Source organism: Tenrec ecaudatus, chromosome 9, assembly GCF_050624435.1.
Source record: "Tenrec ecaudatus isolate mTenEca1 chromosome 9, mTenEca1.hap1, whole genome shotgun sequence".
Taxonomy (NCBI): domain Eukaryota; kingdom Metazoa; phylum Chordata; class Mammalia; order Afrosoricida; family Tenrecidae; genus Tenrec; species Tenrec ecaudatus.
Genome location: NC_134538.1, coordinates 89,514,921 through 89,542,881, shown reverse-complemented (window position 1 = coordinate 89,542,881; position 27,961 = coordinate 89,514,921). Strand labels below are relative to the sequence as shown.

At 41.4% G+C, this 27,961-nt stretch overlaps 1 protein-coding gene across 1 annotated transcript in view; it reads left to right on the top strand.

The window, feature by feature from the left end:
• HDAC9 (histone deacetylase 9) overlaps nt 1-27,961 on the top strand; it is a 590,965-nt gene that overhangs the window by 536,747 nt on the left and 26,257 nt on the right. The window contains exons 7-11 of the mRNA XM_075558328.1: nt 2,404-2,535; nt 8,909-9,024; nt 18,810-18,929; nt 22,270-22,480; nt 22,917-23,134. Coding sequence (XP_075414443.1) covers nt 2,404-2,535; nt 8,909-9,024; nt 18,810-18,929; nt 22,270-22,480; nt 22,917-23,134 — 797 coding nt within the window. The remainder of the gene's footprint in view (nt 1-2,403; nt 2,536-8,908; nt 9,025-18,809; nt 18,930-22,269; nt 22,481-22,916; nt 23,135-27,961) is intronic.

Genomic DNA, 27,961 nt, shown 5'->3' with positions numbered 1-27,961 from the left:
AATGTAGAAAAATCTAATTAAATCCATGAAAACCCAAAGTGCAAGGCTTTATAGTCTACATTTCAAGTTGTAGGGGGGCAGGGTGGGGGGAAAGGGAGAGAGAGAAGAAGTAAAGAATTTTTATTTACTTGACACAAATAATTGACATACAATTCCTTAGAAGAAAGTAATTTCACTAACAGAAAAATAAACCAGCAAATGTAGTGAAGAAAGCTATTGGTTCCCAGCTATCAAAAGATATAGCATCTGGGGTCTTAAAGGCTTGAAGATAAAGAAATGGCCATCAGCTGAGAAGCAACAAAGCCCACATGGAAGAAGCACACCAGCCTGTGTGACCACAAGGTGTCGAAGGGATCAAGTCTCAGGCATCAAAGAACAAAAGATCATATCATTGTGAATGAGGGGGAGTGCAGAGTGGAGACCCAAAGCCCATCTGTAGGCAACTCGACAGCCCCTTACAGAAGGGTCATGGGGAGGAGACAAGCCAGTCAGGGTGCAGTATAGCACTGATGAAACATACAACTTTCCTCTAGTTCTTTAATGCTTCCTCCTCCCCACGATCATGATCCCAATTCTATCTTACAAATCTGATTAGACCAGAGGATGTACACTGGTGCAGATAGGAACTGGAAACACAGTGAATCCAGGACAGATAAACCCCTCGGGACCAATGATGAGAATAGTGATTTCAGGAGTGGAGGGGAAGGTAGGGTAGAAAGGGCGGACTGATCGCAAAGATCTACATATAGCCCCCTCCCTGGGGGACAGACAACAGAAAAGTGGGTGAAGGGAGATGTCGGACAGTGTAAGACATGACAAAATAATAATAATTTATAACTTCAAGGGTTTGGTGAGGGAGGAGAGTGGGGAGGGAGGGGGAAAAAGGAGGAGCTGACACCAAGAGCTCAAGCAGAAAGCAAATGATTAGGGAATGATGAGGGTAACACATGTACAAACATGTTTGACACAATGGATGGATGTATGGATTGTGATAGAGTTGGACGAGCCCCCAATAAAATGTTTTTTTTAAGAAAGAAATAGAAACCAGCTACACTGTAACATTGTATCTGATGCCGATGATTAGCGATAGTTTAGAAAATCTCTCACCATTGTTATGGGGCGTCTACAGAGACAACCTGGAGAAGTCGTGTTTTCAGCCCTTCAGAGAAGGACTTGAGCCCACTGCAGGTTCAGATCTTGAGTTTACTCTTCCACCTTTGAAACTGTGGGCAGCCCACGTCTCTGTGTTTTGGTTTCCTCCTTGATGTAATCGAAGTATAAGTATTGTCTCTCACAGTGATTCTTTTATGGTTGAACAAGGCAGCACTAATAACAGTTAGAATAATACTAGAATATTGAATGAAGACATTGAGTGAGTCTGTGTTATCACACATACTGTTCATAATCATTATCATTAATACGGCCTTCAACTCCACCGCTATTACCAGCATTATCCTATTTCTACTACTCAGATACAAATTCATTGTTTCCCTTCTCCTAATGCAGTAATAAAGATGGGCTTCAAAAGAGTTCACGAAAAAAAATCATTATGTTTTAATTACATTTTCCACAAACTTTTGAAGGCCATATGGCTTCAAAACTAATAAAATGATTAATTATACAACCAAAGAAATAGCAGCACAAGAGACCCTTGAGTTATATCCATAAATGAAGTATAGTTTCTCTAAAAGTTCACTGTTCTTTAAAAATGCATCTGAAAATAAACAGGTTGAGATCATGTATATTTGTACTTTGAAACCGGTACCCTGCATTAGACGTCCACCTTGGAGTTTGCAGTTCTTTCTTTCATTTAATTGCGCACTGAATATACAGAGGAGCGTATTCAGCGATGGCTCCGCAGGGTTTCATACTCTTACATTGAGTAGGTTTTCCCAGGGTTTCAGGTTAGAAGTTGCTGACAAAGAAATATTCTGGAAGTCAGAATAGAACATAAATTATATGGTAGAGACAATCAAAAGCTGCCACAGAGGTGTCTTCTTATTACCAGAAGTCAGGTCAGAGTCTCCAAAATCACATTAAGTTACTGCTTTTGAGGTTATTGAGTTTCACCCTGGAGAGAATTAAGGGGACTGGGGATGGAGTATAATAAATCTTACTGTGACCCAAACACAATTAGTGATTCAACTTCCCGTTAACAAGCTCGGTTCTGTTAGAGAAAATAAGTAGAAAGCCTATAGTTTTGTTCTCATTTCGTTTTAAGTTGGAAAACATTTCACCTATTCCATAAAAATCATTCCTATATTTGTCTGCCTCATTCCTTTAGAGCCAATGCCTATTTACATGCCTGGGGGTTTAATTTAAAGATGAGCAGGAACCAAGAGAAAGGAGCCATCGGCTCTCTCTTTTTTAATTTTCATCTATTCTCTTTGTCTCCACGCCCAGCCTCTGAGCCCAACTTGAAGGTGCGGTCCAGGTTAAAACAGAGAGTCGCAGAGAAGAGAAGCAGCCCCTTACTCAGGCGGAAGGACGGGCATGTTGTCACTTCATTCAAGAAGCGAATGTTTGAGGTGACAGGTAATTGAGGACTGGGCAGCGTCGCACTGACGAACGGTGGTAGTGGAGATGAAGCAAAGTAGTTTGGAGTAAATGTGCCTGCTGCGTAGTAAACGTTACTTTGAGGAGACATATTTTTGAAAGGAAATTATATTGAAAACTCACAAGTAGTTCAGCGAACCTTGCGATGTATTTGCCAACTGTGTTCAACAGGAAATGAATGGAGCATAGAGCGGCGTGTCAATCAAGGCGTAACCGGGGAATGCCAAAACTCACCTCAATCCTTTTCAGAAGCAGGCAGTCCATTCTGGGAATGCCAACCAGGAGAATATAACTTTTAATGAAATTTGATCAGAAATGAGCAGAGGGAGGTCCAAGAAGAACATTTCCCCTATACTCAGACATGCATGTCCAAAATACATCTGGGAAAATTAAACTTCGTGGAACAGCAAAACCTTGACTTTTCAACAAATTTACAGAACTCATAAATGACTTTACGTGTTTACTAGTGAGTTGGGACTTCTGGCAGGAGGGGGCTATATTGCCTTTTATGAAGGGAAAGAAACTGTCATTTTCACTAGTCTCAAATGGAAGAGTTCTTATTTTTTTAGCTGCCTGGTTAGTGGTGGGGTGAACAGGTTAGGAAATTCAACCTGATGTCTTACAAACTCCCGGAGTCCCAGTTGTAGCTTGTCTGAAATTAGAGCAGACCAAAGGACACAAGAACCAAAAAGACCAGCCAAGATATTAATCCTGACTACTGTGTATTGAGGTATGTACTTAGAGCCAGACACTGTATCTGGCCTTTGGCTGTTGTTGCATCAATAGAGACACGTTATAATCTGCAACTGTTTTACTCCAATCCAGACAGCCAGTGGACATTCCTTCTTCAAGGTCTGATCTTAACCCTCGCAGGGTTTGTGAATTTTGGCGTGTTGTTGTTGTTTCATAATCCCCTTTAGCCGTGACAGTCTCTAGTTTGGAAGGCAGTATGGAGAGAATTGTTGGACAGTGATGCCTGAAGTGCAGTATTTATGTAAAGAACACGGATGGGAATTGAAAGTGTGAGTCTATTTCGTAGAAAATATTTCTAGTCTGTAGCTCATATCAGACATATTAATATGCTTATCTAAAGGGAAGAATTAATGACCACAGCAAGATCTATTTGACTTTGAGGGACAATAAATATTAAAGAAATAAACTCAGTAGAATTATTGTATTCATTTACACTTGTTTCCTATTATTAAATGTATTCACTAATCTAGATGAATTAGTCAACTATCTTCAACAAATAAATCTTTTAACTTTTTTCTTTCTTTCTCTTTTTCAGTGTGTCTGAGGTGAAAGTTTACCGAGCAAATTCGTTTCCATTTAATAATTTAGGCATATTTTGTTTGGTGACATTAGTTGTAATCTTCCATTGTAAGAGTCCTCTTCCCACTTCACTGAATGTCCTGTTTAAATCCATCCCTCTGTCCTGCCCCTTCCTGCCTTTTGACCATTGTTTGTGGCCTTGTGTGGTTGGTTATTCTGAGAAATATATTCTTAGAGGATGTTATTTTTCACTGTGTAGGAGCCCTGGTTGTGTAGTGGTTACATGTTGGGCTGCCATGTGCATGGTCAGCAGTTCGAAACCACCAGCGGCTCCACGGGAGAAAGACAGGGCTTTCTACTCCAGTAAACAGTGACCGTCTCAGAAAGCCCCAGGGGTCACTGGCTCGATGGCAGTGCACTTGCATTTTGGTTATTGTTCACTTTGTTGGCCTTTCTATTGTTTGGCTGAGAAGTAAGGCTGGAAATGAGTTCAGACGGTTCCAGTTTTGAAGGGCGTCTAAGGGCCATGGTGTCAGGAAGTCCACCAGTCTCTACCAGACCTGAAAGTATGATTTTTGTCATTGTGGTTCTACATTTTTCTTCTCTGTGCATGAGCTTCTGGTGATCCTGCTCGGAGCATTGGGCCGTGGTAGGTGGCCATCATTTAGTTCTAGTCTCAGAATTTTGGAGGTGGTGCTTCAGATGATTCGGTCAGCCTTTCCAATAGATGTTTTCTTGAGTCTTTGATTTGCTTCACTCATCTGCACTCTGGACAGGGCTGGACCATTAGTGACGTCTTGGGTTGCCATTTGAAAGTTTCTAGAACTCCAGTCACTACTCAGGAAGGTAGGTGTAGAACGTTGTCTTTGTGGGTTCTGTTACAGCAATTGATGGAGGCAACCTCCGAGGCCATGGCCTACGTCCCTAAACTCGGTGACTCATTCCCTCAGTGTGCTCAGTCATACACACAACTAAAAGTATGTTCTCCAAATACAAATGTAGACATGTCCTTTGCCAACACATCTTTTGCCAAAACTGTATACGCTCACGGATGTAATCCTGTTCACCTTCTCATGCCTGTAAGCTATTTCATAAATACCATTTATTGGTCTATTTTAAAGAAATGCTCTGTTGTTGTGTACCATCAGGTCAAAAGGCTAACTGCCTCCTCGGTTGTTTCCTGGCTGTCATTTTTACCCCAGGGGATCACCAAGTCTTTCTCCCAGAGCTTCTGGGTTCGTAGCCAAGTCAACCTTGCATCACCGATGCTCTTGATATTGTATTTCAGAAAATCTCAAGTTTCATAAAAGAGGCACATGGTGAACATGGGAGTTTTGAAGTGATCCTGTGTGTAGTTATTATAAAAGCATAGTGCAGGTTACCAGTGGTCTTGAGGTGAATAGGTTTAGGAAGTTGTTTTTTGTTTTGTTGTGTTTTCTGTTGGAAAGGGGTATGTGGATTTCCTCGTGAGAAAAAACATTGAAGAGTATATAAAACCATGCATATTGCTATTGTTTCACTGCCTTCCCCCCCCCTTTAGAATCTTATTATCTAAGGTTATGTTTCTGTGTCCCAATGTCTTTTCTATTCTCTTATCCATTTTTTGATTGATAATTAATGTTTGCTCCACAATGACCAGTTAGTTACCTTTTCTTATTTCTCACATTGCCATTGAAATTACCTTCTTGGCTATCTAAATTATAGTTACTTCTGATTGTAAAATTTGTGAATTATCGGAGTTTTGCTAGAGTTAAATAAAAGCATTTTCGTAATTTTATGAAAGAGTAACTCATCTAAGGGGAAGGTAACCAATTCAAGAGAGACTGTGCATTTGTGAGGGGCATGTCGCTGGCCAATGAGTTGGGACTCAGGGAAACTTGCAGGTAATGTTAGTGGATGTGGTACAGTTAGTCCCACTGTCTCTGAAGAGCTCTGGACTTCCAGACACACGATGGTCTTCATATGAGCACATGTCCCTTTGTTTTCTGACTTGCATGTGATAGAAAGGAACTCATTTTGAATTTCAACACTTTGCAACAACTTGGCAGTGACCACCATAGCAGTTCAATAGTTACTGTGATCCCTTTCTCAGCCCACCTTGAAGGCTTCAAAATTGATAGGCCTTGGAACACCCTGGGTTAGCCACAGCTCCCCTACTGGATTCTCTACTCTGTTGTTTCGTGACATTTTTTCCTTCATGCTCCAAGTCCCTCAGTACCACTTCTTTACGTTTTTCCCATGGAAATTATTGATAATTTCCGCCAGATTAAATCTGGTGCGATGGCATGGAAGAGTGTGTCCCTGAATTCTGATTGGTTATCACAGTGACTGCTACATTAAAAAATATCTAAATTGTTCATAAAATAATCGAATCACATATTCTACGAAGGAGCGCTGGTGATACAGTAGCTAAACTGTCGGATGCGAACCTAAAAGGTCATTGGTTTGAACCCACCAGCTGTTCCATGGAGAAAGGGAGGGGTACCCATGTTCTTCGGAAAAGGGGACAGTCTTGGAAACTCCAAGGGGTGCTTTTAGTCTGCTCTCAGAGTTGAATTGAGAGTGGATGAGAGAAATTTCTAAGAAAAATTGTTTTTAAAACAGATGAGCTATGGATATGAGACATTATATTCTGAAAAAAATCAGAACTGTATCAAATAGAAAAAACAAGATAGAGTCAGGGAGAAAAAAAAGATCTTCTAAGGGGTTTTTGTTGTTTAAGTGCATTTTATGAGTTAAAAGAAAAAGTAAAGTAAAAAGAGGCAATGATTGCTTTTTACAAAGAAGATTAATAAAAATAGCAGCAAGATACCCAGAGAGGAAGGCAGTGAACCAGATGTGCTTTAGCATTCTCTGATCTCAATAACTTGTTCAAGCCCCAGAGTCTGTGGACCCCACAGTCCATGGAAAAAGCAGGATGTGGATAGGATGATCCATCTGAACTTCTTTCCATGGAAGTTCGCTTGAGTAGAAAAAATATTTCAGTAAAATATAGGGGCTCCAAGAGAGACACTAAACCATCACATGAAAACTGGGATTTCTGATTCCCTGACAAAAAACATAGCCGATGAATCAGAATCAGACTGTAAACTTTAAATCTGGGATTGAACTTCTTGTTGAGGTACTTGACGTGAAGGGAAGGAGGTAAAACCACATGAAGTGGGCACATGTCTGCCACTCACTTCAGAGTGGTGATTTGATTGGACAGAGCATGGAACGCAGGCAGGAGTGACGACGTGGCATGCCCTTGAGTGATGCCAGTTCACAGCTACAACAGTGGCGATGGTGCTGAGCTCTGCTCTGAAGCACAGCAACGGGGGAACTGCCTCCGTGTGAGCCATCCGGGATGTGTTGGTAGCAACTCAGAAATGCGAGGAGGCTTTTGCTACAGTCCATACGGAAATAATGGAGCGTTCAGTTGAGATGATTGCACTTGAAAACGGATGAGAGAAAAGCAAATAAGAAATTCTAAGAATCTATTCACTTCTTTCTTCAGGAGGAAGAAGAAAGAGAACGAGTCTTCTGGCAGGTGATAAGACGAACAGGCGTACTACACAGGGTACACTTGGTATTGGGTGCGTTGGAGATCACATACATGCAACACTGACCACATTTTTCAACACCAGAGGAGTTCGGGATTAGGATTAAAAGGGAGGAATATTCATTCCCCAAGAATTATCTGCCTGGAAATGACCGTTGCTATCACAATATTGAGTCACTTTTACCAGAGAAAATTAGCCATGACCACAAAGCCTGGTGGATTTAAGAAATGATCGAAGTCAGATAAGAAGACAGGCTAAAGAGGTGTAGAATGTTGCTGTGGAAAAGGCCTTCCAATCTGGTGGGTTTTGGGAGAACTGTTAGCTGCTTGTGGGGAAGCCAAATACTTAGGGCTGAAGGACACAGTGAGAGGATGCCACTGCGCAGGGATTATAAGCATGCATCTCTATGGAGAGGAGCAGGGCGATTCAAGACAATCCATGCAGGAAGATCCAGAGGCAAGTGTGAGAGCGTGAGCAAGTCCGCTAGGGGAAGTGTGCTGGCCCCGGAGAAGAGTGAGCCTCTGAAGAGCAGGAAGAGTGTGAACAATCCTGAGGCGTAAAGGAAAAGTCACGGAGGGAAATCGTGAAACGTCCTAGATCACTGAGAAATATGAGGAAAGATCATTTGTAACAGGATAGGTTAACAAGATTAAGAAGGAAACAAGTCGATCATAATAAGAGGCATGTGATAGGGACATTATTAGAGATGAATCAATAATTGGCCAACGCTTGATAAGATGACTTGTATTTTGATGAATTAATTGCTTTAGTAAACACATTGGCCCTTTCAGAAGTTGAAGTATAAGACGTGAACTCTGGATAATCTGTTTTACCGTTAACAAAATTTGACTAAATGAAGTTTACTCTTGTCATATTGGTGTTTGGCACTTTGCATATTAAATCTGGACACCTTCACATCTTCTGGAAATGAAATTGAGCAGGCTACGTCCGTTGGTGCACAAGGCCACGAGTAGGCGTTCGTATTCTACCATATTTGTGTCGACAATCTCTGACTACGATGAGCTAGCATGAGTAATAGCCTTAGCATTTTCACTTAAGCACAGTTAATAGCACATTTAAGCATTTTGGGGAATCTCACCAGGACCACATTAGGGCCTTGGGTGGTAAGGGTATATTTTTCTGACTTTGACTGAGTACGTCATTTCTATGGGGTTTTTGGTGGTGGTGGGGGGGGGGTGGCATTTACAGCATAGCAGTAAGTAAGAGAAGTCTCTTTCCCTACTCTTGTTCCCCTCCTTAGACATTGACACCACACTTCAACTCTGTAGCTGCTCGTCCATGGACACTAGTGACTACTGCGTTGTTGTTTCTGTTGAGTAGTGCAAGCAGGGGAAGTGCTATGAAAATGCAGAGATGCTGTAGTGATTTTCGTACTTGGTGGTATTTAGTGAATAATGCTTGTCATTTACCTATGGAAAAAGATTAAAATGTCTGATACGTTTATATTATTAACTTGAACTGAAGTTCATCGTGGTATGCGGGTCATAAATAAATTTGTACTCCATGGTGTTTTTCAGAATCCTCAGTTAGTAGCAGTTCTCCAGGGTCTGGTCCCAGTTCACCAAACAATGGGCCAACCGGGAATGTTACTGAAAATGAGACCACAGCTCTACCACCTACTCCTCATGCTGAGGTAAGACCTTTATTCTTTTTACCCTTTTAAAAAGTAGCTTATTTGTTAACCACCTCATGAAGAGTTATATTTTTAATTGAAGATTTGAGCCATCTAATCTCATTATTTTATGATAGGTTTTCAATATTTAGAATTAAGCCTAATCTTATTTATAAACTTGAGATGACCATCATAATACGAAAAAGATCAAAGTAAAGTCACCAACGAAAGCATTCTCCGTGACCCTGCATATAAACTGCCCAGTAGATTTGAGTTTGGGGTTTGGTTTTGTTTTTTAATTTAAAAGAGCTCTTACAGCTCTTATCACAATCACTACATATATCCTTTTTGTCAAACACATCTTTACAAATGTTGTCATCATCTTTTTCAAAACATTGTCTTTCTACATCAGTCCCTGGCATCAGCTCCTGACATTTTTCCCCCACCTTCCCAGCCCCGCTCACCCATGCCTCCTTGATAATTTATAAATTATTCTTTTTTAAAAAATAGAATAGCGTCTACTCAGTAGGCAATCAATAAGTAATACCAAGTACATGCAGACCTCCCAGGATAATCTAGACAATGTCTTCTTATTAATTTCATCCGAAGAGTGTTGCAATGTGTGGATATAGCTGAGGAACAAAAGCCAAACAAACAATCCAAGCTCATGGCCATCAAATCAATTCTCACTCCTGATCCTGTATAGAAGGTTGGAGGCGGAGACGCTTCATGGTAGCGGATGGCTTTCCTCTTCTTGCTTAGAGTGGCTGATTGCTTTGAGGCAGGAACCGTGGCCTCAGCAGTCTGAAGCCTGTCCGATAGTTCCACCATGGCTCCTTAGCACTCTGATGAATGTTTATTGAACACCTACTGTGGGCCACTTGTTTTGCCTGGCAATGGTAATTAAAGATGAGCTCTGTCCTTGAAGAATGATCTGCGTCTAAAGTAGAAAATGACTTATACCAACCAATGAGGAGTCTGCAAACATTTGGCTATGTAGTTTCTGCATCGGGCTCAGCAGACACCACTGCCTGAGACAGCCCTCTGCAGGAATCCGATGTGTTGAAGTCAGTCATTGTTGCTGCCTCCACCAGGCTCCTGCACAGAAGAGCTGGCATAAGAATGTCTCACTGCGACATTCTTCTTCATCTCCTTTTCTTTTCTTTCTTTTTTTCCTTGTTATAAAGCCTCGAGAATAAATGGAACTGGTTTCTGCTTCTTAGATTACAGCCAGAGCTTCCAAAACATGTGAATATTCAACTTTTACTCCTATGTGACCTTCCTCAAACACTTCCACTTGTTTCTTGAGACAGCCAATTGCATTTTGGACAGCTAGTCCTGCTGAGTTTTCACAAAGCCGTCCTTACATTTGGCATAACTCTATTCCTTTGTAATCTTATTTACACACAAGGAAGTTTTTTTACATTAGAAAATTATAAGGCCAAATACAAATGAATGGAGATGTGAAAGAGATAAAAACTGAAGACATTGGGTAAATATGTATATGTGATAAACCGTATATGATGTAATATATAAACAATATAGATCTGTGTGTGTATATTTTCTGGTGAAGTCTACATTCTAAAGTTTTGAGCTTTGATTTGTGTGACATCACAAACTCAGGAGGTACCAAACGAAGCCCTGTACTGACCGAGGATGGTAATCTAATAGGAAACTCTCCAGACACTAGGTGGGGATACCAAAGGTGCAGAGGCTCGCCACCTGAATGGCTTCTCTCCTCCCTCCCTGTCCCTTCACCACACAGAGCGATCTTGGTGCTCGGCATGGTAAGCAGCAAAATCTGTGAAGTTGGTTAAAGTGGCCTCAGCTTTGTTGTATCTCCAGGTGTTTGGGAAGCACAAATGTAAATCCTCTCTAGAGGAAGATGCCCTCCCTCTAATTTTAAAATTTGTGCCTCAAATGATTTGTTAAGAAGAGTAAGTGGAACATCTATTTCGGACGTTTTATTAGGAGAAGGCAGTCCTTGTGAAGAACGCTGTGCTTGGTAATGGAGAAGGGAATGAAAAAGCGAAAGAGCCCCAGGGAACGGGACTGGCAGTGCCAGCCAGAGCGGGCTCCAACCGCAGTGATGGCGAGGCCGGCCGGCAGGGTTTCCTCGACTGGACAGAGGGCCATGAAGAGTTGGAACTGATTTCAGGGCCTCTCACAACATCAAGGTCAACATCAACTCGTAGCTCCTGACCATCTTTCAACTATTGGAAGAACAGCAGATACAGCCTGTCCATCTCTTCTACTTCTTGTTTCTTCCCATCCTCTTGTCCATCATTCTCTCTGTCCATTTTGTTTCTAAAGTAGGATACCAGATTAACCAAGTACTTCACGTACATTCACAGCTAAAATTGTAAATAGGATTATTAGACCCTTGCTTGGACTTTTATTAAGGGCCATTGCCTCTCTTATTTTTCATCAGCTTTAGCTATCTCTCTAATTAGATTCCAGGAAATAACAACTTGGCACAAATAGTTCCCAAACTCTTTGGACTTCCATTATATCTCCTTTTAAAGAAGGGATCCGCACTTATTGTGGAGAGTCTAAAACATCGGGGTTGGAAAGAGAAAATGGCACACACGTACGTGGTGATCAACACACAGTTTAGCATTGGGGTTACCTTCCGTCTTAAGGAAGGGTTACTATGGTTACCACAGATAAGGACAGATAGATAGATATCAGTTCATTATAAATACATGTACTAGTTCTTTTAGGACTTAGTGTAATGTGTAAGAACAACCAAGATAGAGATATCTGTGGTTAAAAATAAATGAAAAAACCAAGAATTTCATTGACTTACATTGACTGAAATGACATTATGTGTCCTAGATCGTGAAATTTATCTTTACATTTCAAAAAAATATATGTATAGGAAAATGTAAGTTTTAAAAGTCCATTAGTATAGTTTTAATCTATATTCCTAAAGTCTTTACTGACACAAGTATCTCTTTAGATGCCCAGTTCTCCATCAAATTGTTAAACATATTTCACTGCAAGCCTTCCTGCCCCCCTCCCCTCACCACGAAAAAAAAAATACAGAAGGAAATGTGATTTAATGGAGTTTGAAAGAAGTATTTCTTCAGGTCAGTGACTGGACATTCACCTCTGAAGCAGGAAAGACTAGTTCAAAAGCAAGCAGTGACTTACCTCATAATGAATTAATTGTGTGCCTGAACTGTGAACCAAAGGGCCAGGTGGACAGACCTTTATGCACTGATGGGTAGCCTCTCCGTGGCCCAGAACAAAAAAATCAGCGCTGATGTCTAACATGTGGTTTTCTACTGCATGGTATTTACAGAGACCTCTAATGTCGTTTGTAGTTCATATTGGATAGGTGGGGAGACAGCAGAATTCAGAACAAGACTGTCAGCAAATTAATATGCAAGCTTTGTCACACTAAATGCTTCTACCAAAACCAGAGTAAAGAGACCAAACATACTTTTCAGCCCGTTATTGATGACCAACCCTTTAGAATTGAATATGTCTATCCTTTCACATGAACAGAAATAAATTTAGCAGACAGATTATTTGCATCAATTATCCATGTTAGTTATATACTTCATCGTTTCCAAAAGAGACCCATTTGATTATTTGTTTCAGTAGTAGAGCAATGTATATTCTAAAGAATGCTTTAATCCATGACCTGTAAATAGAAACAAATCCCTTTAGGGATTATGTAAATAAATAGGATTCTGTTTATTTTGTTGTTTTGGGGAAAGGAAGATAGGTTACATTCAAAGTTCCTGAGGCCGTGTGTGCGTGCGCGCGTGCGTGCACTTATATATAAAATATATATCATAGCTTAAAGACTGAGACAAAAGTAGAAAGAACATTTATTCACTGGGTCCGATCTCAGGAAAGAAAAGAAGGCGGTTCAAATGTCGACCAGCTTTTGCTTCAGAAGGCACACAGTAACTCCGCCAGCACTGCCAGCCCTGTCAGCAGGCATCAGAAGCACCAAGTCCCCGCACTTCAGATTCCTTACCTCGTGCACGGTAGGACTACCTAGTGCAACAGATTGGTTGGCAGAAAACAGAGATGTGAAGGTGGGTGGTAAATGGTGAGGTGTGGAACCAGTTCAGTTTCTGTTGTTGTTATCAGGGCTGACCCTGGGAGGGAAAACTCATTAGCATGTTTGTGTTCAAGCCAGCAGCTCTCCTGTGAGAGAGTGTCTCCCTCTGCTCTGGCCACGTCTGCTCCATTGCGTCTACTTCTTACGTCTGCTCTGTCCCTGGACTCAGACGGTTGGGGCTCCTTGCTTGACTTATTTGTAAACCTGGTTGGGGTGCTGAAGCCCTCCGGTCAGAGATGTCTTTACCTGACTGCTTACTTTATTATTCATCATCTGGGTTTATGGTTGCCAATATGTTTCCATGGATATCAACACCGTGACATTAGCTTCGGTAGATTTATTTGATAGCTGTTTTAACAGTAGCCAAGCCAGCTGGTTTATTTCTACTTGAACATTAGTGCCTGGCTCTGCTATGCTGAAACTATACTTAAATAATTTTTTCTCATCATCAGATACAAATGGTTTTAAAGAAGGTTTCTAATAATAAGGTTAAGTGCTTTAAAATCAACTGAAATGTCACTTGTTTTTACCCCCATCTCCTATGACTCATCTGCCTATTGTTTCATAATAGTTGTTGTGTCATTTGCTGTAAATGTTATGCTTCATTCTGAGTGGGTGTAGAGCGATGGTTTTAGATGCCAGCAAATAAAACATAGTCCCCCCCCCCTTCAGGGAAAGGGGGTTGCTATGACAAAATAACCATTTACTAGGAAGAATATGAGTCAGTATTGTAAAGCAACATTTTTAACAATACATCAATGCCTTTTAAACACAAAGCAAGCCATAATGATTTCATTTTGGTCTCCCATCCATATCATAGTAATATATCATCTGAAGTCCCTTGAAAATGAAAGCTCAGAGGCTTTTTACTGCCGAAACAACCTAGATTTGGGGATTTAGGCCAAAGTGGTTGATGGGACGAAGCTGTTTGGAAGTCATTCCAGGAGGCATGGCTGTTGTCTGATAGAGCTAGGCAGAGATATAAACACTGACTCATGCTACCTTAGTTCAGGGTAGGGAGATAGCTGGCCAGAGTCACGAGACAGTAAGTAGTAAAATGCAATGGCACACACTTTTGACTAGTTTAGACTGTTTCTCATCAAAACTTTGTGTGTTTTTTTCACTCTTGGGTACATTGTAGGGTTCTGAATTGTCTGTTCCACTTTTCCTATGTGCTTCTTCAATAGTCATCATTGCTTTCCTACTTAATGTTTTATTATCAGTTGACTTCTCTTCCTGCTGGGTGAGAAAGCCATCCATTTCTTTATATTATTTTCTCTCCTCCCTTGTCCTTGTTCCTTTGTCTCCTCCCACTTTCACTGTCTTGCCCTGAGAGATCGTCATTCCCTCTTGCACAATGTATATTTTTGTTTAAATGGGTTCTTAGGTCATACGTGTTTATTTGTTTTGCTTTGTAGCGGTGTGCTTCATGACATACATATCTCAACGTGCTTCTTCATTTTTTCCCTAAGGCTTTGCTCTTCGGTGCAGTCTTTGTGTTAGGGACGCAGCTCTCTAAGGGCTTGTTTTCAATCGCGCAGTTCACTGTGGTAAATCTCTGCTTTTCCTGCCTCTCGTTTTCCAAGCTTATGCCCAGCTTTCGCCAATTCCTGCGTGCTCTCAAAAGCAAACAAACCAAGAAACCACTTCAATGTATTCCATTTAGACATCCCTTTATAGCTCGTGAGAGAACTTCTTGAAGATAAAATTCTTAGCCAAAGGCTTTCTGGACCGCGGCGGCATAGGACAATGATGTTCCTCAGTTCTGTTGCATAATCTCATTCCAGAATTTCTAGTCTGAAGCCCTTCTCAATAGCTGCCGGTTACTAGCAATGCCCATTTTCCTATTTTTTTCTATTACACATTATTTTAAAAGAGAGTTTTGGGTCTTTTAATGAAAACTAGCTTTTTTATTTTAGTGCCTAGATAGGTAGGCCTGGTGACACAGTGATGACAGGCTTGAGTGTCAGCTAAGTGAATGGTCCCTGGTGGAACCCCCAGCAGCCGCTCTTCAGGAGAGAGATGAGGCTGAAAAGGTCTCCAGCCCTGGAAATCCTCTGAGGCAGTTCCAGGCTGTCCGACAGGGCCACAGGGAGTCACAATGCACTGGACTCTAATCCATTTCACAAAGAATGTTTCCATGTATGTATGTGTGCTCATCTGAATTGGGCATATTCCCCATCAGTTGATGAAGGAAAGAAATCGAATAATGTTTTGAAGACCCTGATTAATACATGAGTGGACCTGCCCTTCTCCAACACTTGACTTAATCGATACACTATACCGCTTTCCAACATCATGCTTTTCAGGTGAAATTCTTGGTACCCCTCAAGCGTGCTTTAAAATGGACACCCTTCACCATGGCATTGAAGTGCCTTGACTGTACTTTAGTTCTCACTAGCCATTAGAGTGAGCTTGCTGCTTTTCTGTGCACCTCCTAGGAGGTGAACTTGCTTGGGATAAGACACCTTGGGCACCCAGCTCCCAGCACCATTAATGTAACACAGAGGAGTTCCTCGTTAATGCTTTGTGAAGTAATCATCATTTATACCTTAATGTCACATCTATCTAATAAAAACTTTCTGATTCTGAAAACGTTTCAGTTTGAAATCATCTTTGCCATGCTGTAAACGGAACTCTTGGCATCTTGACTCAGCTCTGATTTAACGGTTGGATAAGTTTCAAAAACTGCTTTCTGGATAAGTCCTGCGTTGGGCTGAACAGGCTTGTGAACTCACAGTGCTGAGTTGCGCGACTTTCGGCCTGCTCGGGGTTCGTCATTAACTGGAATGAGTCCGGCACTATTTGTCTGTTGGGCTTTCTGTACATACTGTGTTACGGTGCAGAATTCAGCTCCACAGTCTCACTAAGAGCCATTCACCTGGACTCGGGTTGATGGCTCCTCCCAAAAGCCCCATTGAGGGAAACTGATGTTGAAGAATATTAGCTGAGGATGGATCCCCAGTTGTGTAAGGTTATTTACCGTTGCAGACTTTGAAAATCAACAGACTTCTTTCTTATCTGTAATGGAGAGATTTAAGATAAGTGACCTCTTAAGTGCCTGAAGGGCTATGATGTGATACTGTACCAATCAAACGATTGGAACAACCCACTCCAGCCACAGGGCGTGTGGGGCACAGGGCTTAACTGTGCTTCCCCGGGAAATTCGAGAATGGTCTTCAGGACGTGTCGAGCCTGACACCTGCAGTCCCCAGGCCTGTCAGTGGGCTCCCCGTGCACACTTCCACTCCTCTAAAGCCCAGGGGTCTGAGTTTGTCTCCTCCTCTTCTCCAGCGCTCCCCGCTTTCTCCACACCTATCAGGATTTCTCTCCCCTCCACCCAGGACTCAGGATGGTGTGTAGTTTGCAACAACCCTTGAAGACAAGTCACACTTGTAAGCTTTATGGTTGATCCCATTGGGGAATATGACCGCTGAAATTACTGTGTCCTCATCTGTAAGATGAACCTAACCGTCGCTAGGGTGTATCTATGAAGAATCGGCAAACCTTTGAAAAACCACCAGGGCGTGCTACACAGTACAAAAACCCTCTGTTGTCATCGAGTGGGTGGCGGTACATGATGCCTCCCCCCCCCCCCAGTGCTGCAGAGGACCACCGCTCCAGAGGGTTTTTAAAGCGGTGACCTTTCAGAAGTAGATCACCAGGCCTTTCTTCCAAGTGACCTCGGGTGGGTTTCCACCCATAGTCAAGTGCTTACCAGGTTACAGCTACCAGGAACCGAGGCAGAGTCCAAATTCAGACTGTTTTCTTATTGTTGAAAATGAAACTACGGGAATCTGCAACTCTTTAGTGAGCATGGTCCCAGCTCCATTTAGTCACACCCACGGGAGCAGCCAGCGTGCTGCTGTCCGTAGGACATCTGCAAAGACATTCTGTTTCCTGCTCCCCGTGATGAGGTGGGAGGACACTGCAGAACCTCTGCCCGGGACACCAAGACAAGCTCCATTGTGAGGTCCATGGACCCCCGGGAATATTTCCAGTCTGTGTCATTCCCTAGTTCTGGGAGAAGCGAATACATCCTTGAATGGAGATTACAACTGGCTTTAAGTATCTATTTTTAGATTTGTTTTCTATAAATGCAAAAAAGTGAATGGGATTTTTTAAAAATTGCTGTTTGCTGCCAATAAGCTACAGTATTTTTACTTTCTTCCATGTTCTATTTGTTCTTAGTAAAGAGGTAGATAGTCTGCATTTTAAATGTTATGTTCAAGGCATACTTTTGCAAGTGAAACAGAGGCTTATCTGTTTCTGTACAGAATATAGGAAACTATTGTCAGCAACTTCTAAAACACAATTTTAACTTTATACTTAGGTACGATAACATCTTTTCAAATTATCTTCATGCCTGGGAATTTTAATTATGTGAACAGTTGCACAGCGAGTTAATGTAATGTCAACGACTTCAGCATACCTCATTTTCATGCACAAATATCGGACTCAGTGTCTCCCAAGGAGGGGTGGGGGGATAGAGTTGCTTGGAATTCCAAGTTTGGATGAGAAAACTCCACATTTAACCTCCTGCTCTCATTATGTTAAAGCTTGGACTCATCTCCAAACAAACGTCTGGTGGAGGTGATGTTTTGGAATAACATCCTGTGTTTGCTGGAGCATCACTCTTCGGTGACATTCTGAGGTCGCATTGTATTAGCACATGATATTTCCCCCAGTTAATTGATATCCCAGGTTTGTGCAGGGGAAAATCTACAGCTCCCCCAAACATGCTTGACAAGTTATTATATTTACTTTAGTCAAAGCCCGTGTGTGCAATATCCCTCTTGGAGGTGGTCTCTTATTGGAGTCCCATATGCTTTTTGTTTGGGAAGAAAGCAGTCACTGTGTCATACTGTTACATGGAGTATTCTTTTTCAGGGACGTTGTTCCCTTGGGGACCATATCAGGCCAGAGTTCCTTAGTCTAATAAGACCTTTGTAACTCTTATTGTATAAAAGTTCTGGGAGGGAAGCAAGAGTTAAACAGAAGATGTAATTCAAGCAGCCATATTAGGCCACATGTGGGAAAACATGACTCTTACTATTGGAGTTAAAACCAGCATTTGTTGTAAAAAGCACACTGATGCCTTAATATTCGGGGCATTTCCATGTAAATGAAGGCGATTGTGGAGTAGGGAGCTCCGAATGTTCTATCAGAGTGTTTACTTTTCTTTCTGAATAGGAATGTTTGTTTGTTTTTAAGCATCACAGAGTTGTCGATTCATGAAGATGTATATTGACAAGGGAAATAATAATGATTATAGAAGTCTTATACCAGGAGATTCAGTCTCAGATTTTCCTTGTGTAAAAGTCTTATGTCTCAGTAAAATCTGATAAAATCCACACGAAAATAATGGCCATGGCCGCATCACATGCATAGTTTATCTCTCATTACTACAATCACATGGTTTTCTGGTTTTGTTTTTTGGCAACAGATGACAGGTAGCCAAGCATCACGATTTGCCTTTTTTTAAACAACAGTTCTTACACAATGAGCATTGAACCTCTTTCTTCCATTTTACATAATGATGAAGACAATTTTCATACTTTATTTTTTACATACAATTCTTGGATTCAGAAATCATAACATAAATGCTTGACTACTTAGGTAGTTGAATATGCCCATCATTAGGCTAACCTGGAGCCAATTTTCAGACATCTGAAAATCCTACAATAAAAGCAGTGACTCTCCTTCTATGCTTTCCTTCCAGCAGATGGTTTCTCAGCAGCGCATTCTTATTCACGAAGATTCCATGAACCTGCTAAGTCTTTATACCTCTCCCTCCTTGCCGAACATCACCTTGGGACTTCCAGCGGTGTCATCCCAGCTCACTGTAAGTCCTTCCCCTGTATCCGCTGCGTCAGGCCCACGCCCCTGACACAGCCACGGTGATCTTTAATTTCTTACATACTTAAACCAGAGGAGGGCTCGGTTGAGTCAACGTCCCCTTCATTTGGCCAAGTCGTCGGAGTGCGTTCAGTATGAATTCATTGTGAAGAATGATGCAGATTAGCATAGCAGAAAAATAGGAACCAGCCTTTATGTGGTGCGTTGCTGGCGTTGAGTTCTCTCAAACCAGTTCCAACTCAGTGCTCCCGTGGTGACCGAGCTGGACCACCCCTGCCCTCCGAGCCTCTTCTTGGCCATCATCGGTCTAAAGGAAATCGCCACGTCTTTGACCTGTAGAGTTATCGAGCCCTGAATGGGTTCCGAATTGCCAGCCCGACTGCCAGCCTTCCCGTGGGCTGCTAAGTGGGTAACAACAGTGCTCCTTGAAAATGCTTTAGGCCTAAAAAAGAAGAGGAAAGAAAGAGAAGACCCTTCAGTCAGATGATCTGAGTACCTCCATGCGGCGCTCCTGAGAGCCCAGGACGATCACGCTGAGCCTTTCCAGCAGCTGAGCCCCCTCAAGTGGGAGGAGCAAATTCAGAGAGCCAGCAAGTAGCAGTCCTGGAATTCAACCCAGACCAGTGATGAGAGGCATAGCTTCTAATGCACAGCTGCAAAAGTTTATAGAATTTACTTTATGAATGACCTTGTTTGGGGTATTTAAGTTACTGATTTTATGGTACTAAAGAATGCCTATCTGGAGAAATTCGCTAAGAACACAATTAAATATTCCCAGGAGATTTTAAGTCAATCAATTAGCTTAAAAGTCCTGACACACCACAATAGGATCTTTTGGAGTTCTGTTTCTACTAGCCAAAGATACTTTTAATTAGTATATTTATTTTATGCATATTCCCTAAAATACTCTGTTTTTGTCTATACAAAGGATTATGAGCCTTATGTAGAATAATTCCTCTGTGAAACATTACTAAATTAAATTACAGTTATGTAGCGTTCTGGTGGCGCTATCAGGTAATCTGAAATATTGGTGGTTCAAATCTATCAACTCCTCCATGGGAGAAAGATGAAGCCATCTGTTCCCATAAATACTTAAAGCCCTGGAAGCGTTATCTGTGGTCACTGGGAGTCAGAATTGGCTCGATGGTAATAGGTCTGGGATTTTGATATATACAGTTCATCCGAGACATTTAAAGAGAACTTTATTTCAAGTCCTGTTGTCAGTTTTCCCAGTTCTTAGAAGCAATTATTCCACTGAGTCCAGCATGTCAGTCTTGCATCTTTTGCAATGTTTCCTGCATTCAGAAATTATAAAAATTTGAGTTACTTTTATTTTCAGAGCCTCGGGTGTATGTGTGGCACATTTATTTATGCACAAACACACCCGTGATGAGATTTTGAAATCATAAATGTGATTATTGTGTCTTTACATATTATAAAGTTGTTGTTCCAGTTCGTTTTAAAGACATGGTGTTGGTTTAATATAAGCATTTCATAGTTTGTATAAGCATTTCTCATTTGTTACTTAAGTTAAAGAGGCACTTTATTGCATCTGATGTGTTTAAGGGTGTAGTGTTATCTAATGTGACACAATGATACAGTGGGGAGGAGGCAAAATTTGCATGTTGCTTCATATCTGAGAATTAAAGAAGAAAAGTTTGAAGGTTTTTTTTGTAACTCTAACCTTGGAATTTCACATTAAGCATGTAAACAATTCTTTATAATTAAAAGCAAAGCAAATTTAGGGCTGACACTAACCATAAGAAATCACGGGTAATGATTAGATGTCTTCACTCATTAAAAATTATTTTTCTTTGATTTCTACTTTTCTTGTCCCTTCCAATGATAACTGAATACTAGCACAGAACCTTTTGATGATCCAGGAATAGATTTGTGATTTATATTACTTTGTGTGTTCTAAAGTACTCCTCCCACTAAGCATACATACACCACTTTTAATGTGGTCAGGGAAAATTGTTTCCCAACGGACCAAGTATTAAACCCAGAGCATTTAATGTTTCAATGATAATATGATTTGGTACTGTTGGCTAAATATATTAATGTGGTTTGGATTGAAGTCCCATTTTTCTTTGCTTCCATTTTGGTGTGGATGGGGCCATCAGGATTAATTTTTCAAGTGTAACACTGCTTTGCCAAAGGAATCTTAATATTCCATCCCCCCACTGACGAGCGGGGTATTTTAAGGGAAAGAGGCCAGGACAAGGAATCACGTCTACATTGAACATTGCATTGACTTGCTCTGTGACTCAGACAAACCGTTTTCCTCTTTGTCCTGCAATTTCTCCATCACTGATAATTGCTTTGCTTCCCTGGTGCATGGCAATTTTGAAAGATGAAACGTAAGTTTTGAAAAGAAACATGCCACATAATTTTGAGGTATTAAACTTCTGCTTTTGCAATATCAAAATGACCACCATTCATTAAATGACTTCCAGAGGATAACTCATTATTACTACTGATGATATAATTGTTATAGCCTTATCATACATTTCAAGTTCTTAATAGCATTTTTATTAGCTATCTGATTTCACTTTAGTTTACTTTATAAAGCAAAGTATCTGCAGTGTCATTTTCAATATTTAAGGATTGGAGGATCTGTTATGAATTAACGCAAAATACGTGTTTAAATCAGAGTCCCACATATTCTTACATCTTTCTGTTAGCCATTTAAATAATTATATTTAAAAAATTAAATACTGGAAACTCTCCACTCCGGAACCTTTTTTCCGAGGAAATGCAGAGAGAAGGAGAATTGTTCCTTTTGTTTGGAACTTCCCTATTTCAGATGAGCAAATCCATGGTCTAGAAATCCCACTTGAGGTGTCTCTCCAGTACGTGGATCACTATGAGCTGAAATGGACTCAGACTCACCTAATAGCAACAACACATTTCTCCCTGTGGTGTGTTCTGTAGGCTAGTTTTAAAATAAATCTTGCTTCCAATCTACCTTTTCCTTCAGCAGTAGATTTTAATATATATTTTACCCATCACAGTTGCACCTCTTAATCCAAAAGTTAGCAGGCTTTTGCTGTTTTAAAAAAGATAACTTCTTCCTTTAAATTCCACACATTCATATCTAATGCCAGATTTTCCCCAGTGCTCCATTTTGTTTATCTGAGTATTTTTCCTACATCAGTGAAGTGAGCTTCAAAGACACGCTGTCACCCCTTTTCTGTACTCTACCATTGGGCACGGTGGAGCTTTAGTTTTTGGGAATTGTGGCATAAGAAACTCACCTAATGAGGTAAGACCTCATAGTTCACACAGACGAGGAGGGTGAACGTCTTTGTGTTCTCTTGGTACAGGCTTCGAACCCACTCAAAGAAAAACAGAAGTGTGAGACGCAGAGCCTCAGGCAAAGCGTTCCTTTGCCCGGGCAGTATGGGGGCAGCCTCCCGGCAGCCTCAGGCCACCCCCACATTGCATTAGAGGGCAAGTCCAGCAGCAGCCACCAAGCCCTCCTGCAGCACTTACTGCTGAAAGAGCAGATGAGGCAGCAGAAGCTTCTTGTCGCAGGTAATGAGCGATGCTCTCATTTTTCGGGGCATTTTAGGGCTTTTATTTTCTCACGGGTAAATTCACCCTGTCAATTAAGACCATAGGAAAGATTTACAAAGTGGTAAACGGGTCTCCCCACAGCTTGCACTAGTGGGAAAGGCTTTTATCCTTCGCTCTTCCCCTGGAGTCAAACACACACACACACACACACACACACGAACATACACACCCTCACTTACCATCATGCACACCGGGGTTGAACTGGTGAACCCCATAGCTGGGCGCACATTTATCTTCTGTTTTGACACTTTGACCTTCTCCCCACCCAGCATGCCCTTCCCCTGCTTGCCTGGCAGTAGTGCTAGTTTTCATAAAGTTTATCTGTCATCTATATTTTATCTGCACCTTCTTTTAGTATCTTCAATACCTCTCTATGTGTACTTTAATTTTTCAGGTGGAGTTCCTTTACATCCACAGTCTCCCTTGGCAACCAAGGAGAGAATTTCCCCTGGCATTCGAGGTACTCACAAATTGCCCCGGCACAGACCCCTGAATCGAACCCAGTCTGCACCTTTGCCGCAGAGTACCTTGGCTCAGCTGGTCATTCAGCAGCAGCACCAACAGTTCTTGGAGAAACAGAAGCAGTACCAGCAGCAGATCCACATGAACAAAGTAAGTCCCCCCAAGTCAAGCAAATTGTCCTCCTCTGGAAACCATCCTTCCATCGACAAGACGATATAGCAAGATTACGATGATTTCAAAAGCTTGATGTCATGAGATCCTTTTTGATTGGATGCCTATTTTAATGCATGAAAGAACAGAAGCACAGGCATGTGGAGCCTCCCTCTCTAATACTGTAGGAAAGGGGCAAGGCAGAACCGAATGTGGCATGTGGACGTGCCGCTAAGTTGATGCAGGTACTGGCAGAGATGGCAAGGTTAGCTAATACGGCAGGTTTGTTTGTTTTTTTTTGATGAGTTGTATGCAACCATGTTATATTTATTTTTTTCAAGTATTCCTCGCTTCATTCCCCAAAAATGCTCAAAGCAGTTTATGGGAAACTTGGATAATTTCTTTCTGGGCAGCCTTAGTCTGGCTCAAATGCTCAGAGAATATCAATCAGTAGCACACATCCGTGGCAATCCTGCTGAGGAGGCCGCAGAGAGCAGCCTTACCATATAATGATAACAGACAAGTCAAGGAGGTCTTTTCAATGCCCGCCTAAGTGAAATGATATTCAGAAACTTGGTATGTACCATTTGATCTCCATTCTCAGCATCGATAGGCTTCCAACAGCAGGCCCTTGTCATCCGGGGTCGATTTTTAAAGCCCCGAAGGTGTAGATTCTATTTCTTCTCTGTACCGCGTCTCTCGGTTGTCTTGGAGGCATATGAAGCATCATCTTATGCAAAGAGGCCCTCGAAGCACCCCAGTCTTGCAGCACCTCACTTGGATTGTCTGAGTCCCCTGTTACAGCCACTCGATCGATCCATCTTGAAATCTTTAGTAATCATCCATTATGATCCCGATTAAAGATTAAAAATTAGATTCAAAGTTATAAAAAAGAGAGAGTGAGAAAGAAATGATGTCCTATTTACTAGTGACTTAATTGTTGCTTAAACAATTAAATGCTTTATTGTATTATAATTTAAAAAAACAGAATGCCAAATGGATGTATTACTTAAGTGTCCTAGGGTTATTTTTGCTCTCTCTCTATGTTTTTGCTAGACTAGGAGAAGGGATGCCCTAATCAATTCACTTTATTTTAGGTGGGACTGGGATTTTCTGTTCTGTCTGGTCTGTAAGGAAACAAAGGCAGGACCGCCAAGAGAACATGAACTTAAGATTGCCACTGACCAACTAGAACCAACCTCACTGCTAGCAAGTCAATGCTGACTCATAGCAACCATTGGTGGGGTTTCTGAGGCCTCCAGTCTCTAGGGGAGCAGAGCGCCTCATCCCTCTCCCACAGAATGGCGGGAGGTTCCCAACTGCCCGCCTTTGGGTTAGCAGTTCCGTGTGGACCAACAGCATCATGGTGGCTCCTTCACTGGTCAGAAACTCGTCCAGCCCCGTCCCCTGCGACACACCAAGGTGTCTGTGAAGGAGTTGGGGGTGGGGAGACCATCAATAGTAATCACTCTCTGTCGGTACCCCTGTCACCATACTTTGAGGCTACTTTCAGTGTCATCAGGTGGACGTCTGTTTTATTTCTTCACCTTTTCAAATTTACCAAATTCTTTAAAAATTAACCAGATATCGTGGTACAGTTAGGCTCACGTTTGCTGTTTATTAGCTCACCTTTAACCTACCAGGTGTTTGAAAAATACCCTGAGTCCACGGAGAGGTATGTCTACCAAAGAAAAGACTGGGAATTCACCTCATGATTTTAGCGTTCTGGAATTAGATTCATTTATGAAATTCCTGTTAGATTATAGATATGCTTTCTGTCCATGTTGCTTCTGTGCGTGTTCTATTATCCATGGGAAAATGGCTTCCTTGGACATCTACAGATGACTCCTAGGAGAGTTTCAGGACTATTGAAACATAGAGTTTAAGACCTAGAGTTGTCACTGTTTCAGATTGAGCTGGTGTGCTTATATCAGGATTTTTTTTAAATCTCATATTTTGACAAGTGGATGCTAACCCCGGTCACATGGAAGAACTAGGATAAAAAGCAGGAATTTGCATTTTTAGTCATAAGAAAAGCAAATCTTATCGGAGACCTTCTGTCATGTGGAGCTGATTCTTTGGAATCTGTTAAGAATTCTTCCTAAAATTAGAAACAAACCTATGCTTTTAGGTACATGTTTGTACAGTGGTTTGATTATTAAATCTTGTCTTAATTAGACAAAATGAAGACCAGAAAACTTCAAAGTGGGGAGCTGATCTTTATATGTTAACCCCTCTCAGCTTGGGTGTTTAGATTACTCAAGTAGGTCTCCAGTTGGCTTTGCTCCAAGTATGGGTTCCATATGGTTAATCAAGATGGCAGATGCACAGCGGGTATTCTCCAGGGTTTGAAAACATCTTACCTGCCCTCAGTTGTCTCCAGAGAAGAGTGAAGACTATGATAAAAGAAAATATTGAATCTCTGTTATTTTCTGTGATCTTCACAGTGGACACATTAAAAAGTCAAGTGCTACCGTCCGGCCTTCTTCTCCGCAGGGTGATGAAGACATTTCTTTAATCTTTGGGGTCATGGTTATGATTTCAGTGCCCAAAGCAGGCGGTTTCTGTGTAATACCCTGGACCCTGTAAAAGAGGAGACTATCTGGACTGCCTTGTTTTTCTTAGTCTGGCAAGTGTTTCCACTGTTGACAATATGCTCTCTTCCCACTATTCGTTCACCTGCCTTTGTGGAAAATATTTGAAGTTCCCTTCTGTGATAAGTTCCCACCTTCCACTTGTCCCAGCTTTCATTTGTATGAAAATACCTGATAAGTGAAAAATAACCCAAGATACTTTCATTTTGATCAATCCCCCCTCCCCCAACACCTACAGATAAAACAATTGAACCTATTCAATCTGGAGCCAAGTAGGTGCATCGTAAAAACACAATCCTTATTCTTGAGCTATTTTTTACAAACATTGACAGACACAAAGAGGTAGGTATACCAATGACTTTTAAAATACTTTTTTCCTCTCATCTTGCAACTTTTTTATGCAACTTTTTTCAAATTGGAGGACTTAGGGAGGCCGCAGCAGGAGTGGGAAGAGCTCATCTGAGCGATCAGCCCTCCTGGCATGGGATTAGTTGTGGTAGGTTTGGCTTCTCTCATAATCTGAATTTTTAGGAGCACAGTTTATCCAATAATTAACTTATTAAAATTTGAGAACTTCCTCATACCGTGCTATTATTTCACACATTTATGAAAGCAGTCATTCAGGCCTGTTCTAACCGCACACTGTAAGTGCTATTTCTCATCTTGTATAATTTACCTACCTGCTGCCTGACACTTGAGTGACAGTTATATGGGAAGTTTGTATATATTAAGAATGATTTGCCTCATATAGTTAAAGTATAGGCTCTCAAGAGCTTAGCAGAAATAGGCATTGCCCAGAATGCGTTTATATAGTATTTGTGTTGTCCTACCTCCTGGTAAATAAGAGGGAAAAGTAGACTGTGCAGGGCTGAGCTGAAAGGAAGGTTTGTCAGAGTGGCTCATCTCTGCCCAGCAGTTGGGATATTCTGTTTCCCAAAGTGTTCTGAGCAGTTGAAGCATGAGAAAATCATGGCTGAAAACATTCATCTTTGTGTTGTTTTTTTTGGTGACATTTTAATATTTGGAAATCTATTACCTAATTTCTATAGCTAATGTGGGGTACTCCCTGTATTGATAACATAGTTTTGTAAGCCTTCGCACCCCCCCAAAAAAAAAAACCCAATGTTTTCTTTCACTGACATCACAAGCAGACTATAACTTTTGCCGGTATATTCTGGGTTTCTTATGAGGAGAAGACAGGATTTCTAAAGTGCAAGTTCCCCAATACTTAAAAAGAGATCAATAAACATAAGGTGTTGGTAATGGTCATTTTCTTTGGAACCCATGACGAGTTTAACTATTGCTACATATGTGTGCATGTGTATGTAAAATGAACCATAATTGATGAAAACAAAACACACCCAGTTTCTTGGACATGTCCAAGATCTCAGAGGAACCTTTTGGCCACTGTCTACATATGTTTATAAGAAGGCAAAATTCTAGTCAGAGCACTAACGGAAGGATATGCCGGCATTTTCCAAAGACTCTCCAGTCTTTTTGTTCTACCACATTGTGACATAGATCCCCCTACCTGGAATGGCGGTATTCTTTCAATGATTCGTCTATCATTGTATTCACACCCCAAAACCAAAACAAACTCAGTGCCATTGAGGAGATGCCAACTCCTAGCAACCCTTCGGACAGGGTAGAACTGTGTCTCTGAGTTTCTAAGACTAACTGTTTACAGGAACAGAAAGCCTCATCTTTCTCCCAAGGAGCAACTGGTGATTTTGAACTTCTGATCTTGCAGTTTGCAGCCCTACACCATAGCATAAATTCAGAGCCAACAGTTCCTAGCTTAACTAGAATTTGAGCATCTAATCTAATACCCATGTTTATCGTATTTATCCTATCAAGTCCATGTGAACACGTGTTAAAGAAAAAATTCTCTTCCTTCAGTGCCTTTTAAAAACTAAAATACTAATATATCGCTGTACCCATTCAACAAATAATTATTGAACTGATTGTGCCAGGTGCTGCTTTGGGCACCAGGAAAATGCCACTCGGTGTATCCATGGGCTGACGCACTGAAGGTGAGAAGGGAAGCGTTCACGGCAACAGTCATACGGAGTGCCATGCACCAGTCTCGGGAGGGAGGAAGCTCACTGACTTCGTGCGGAGATCACACGCCCTCTCTGCTTCACTCTCCTGTTTATATTTGTTTCTCCTCTGCTGCTTGGCCTCTGCCTGCCTTCTTTTCCTTTTTGGACTATGTGGTGTGATGAATTCCTTA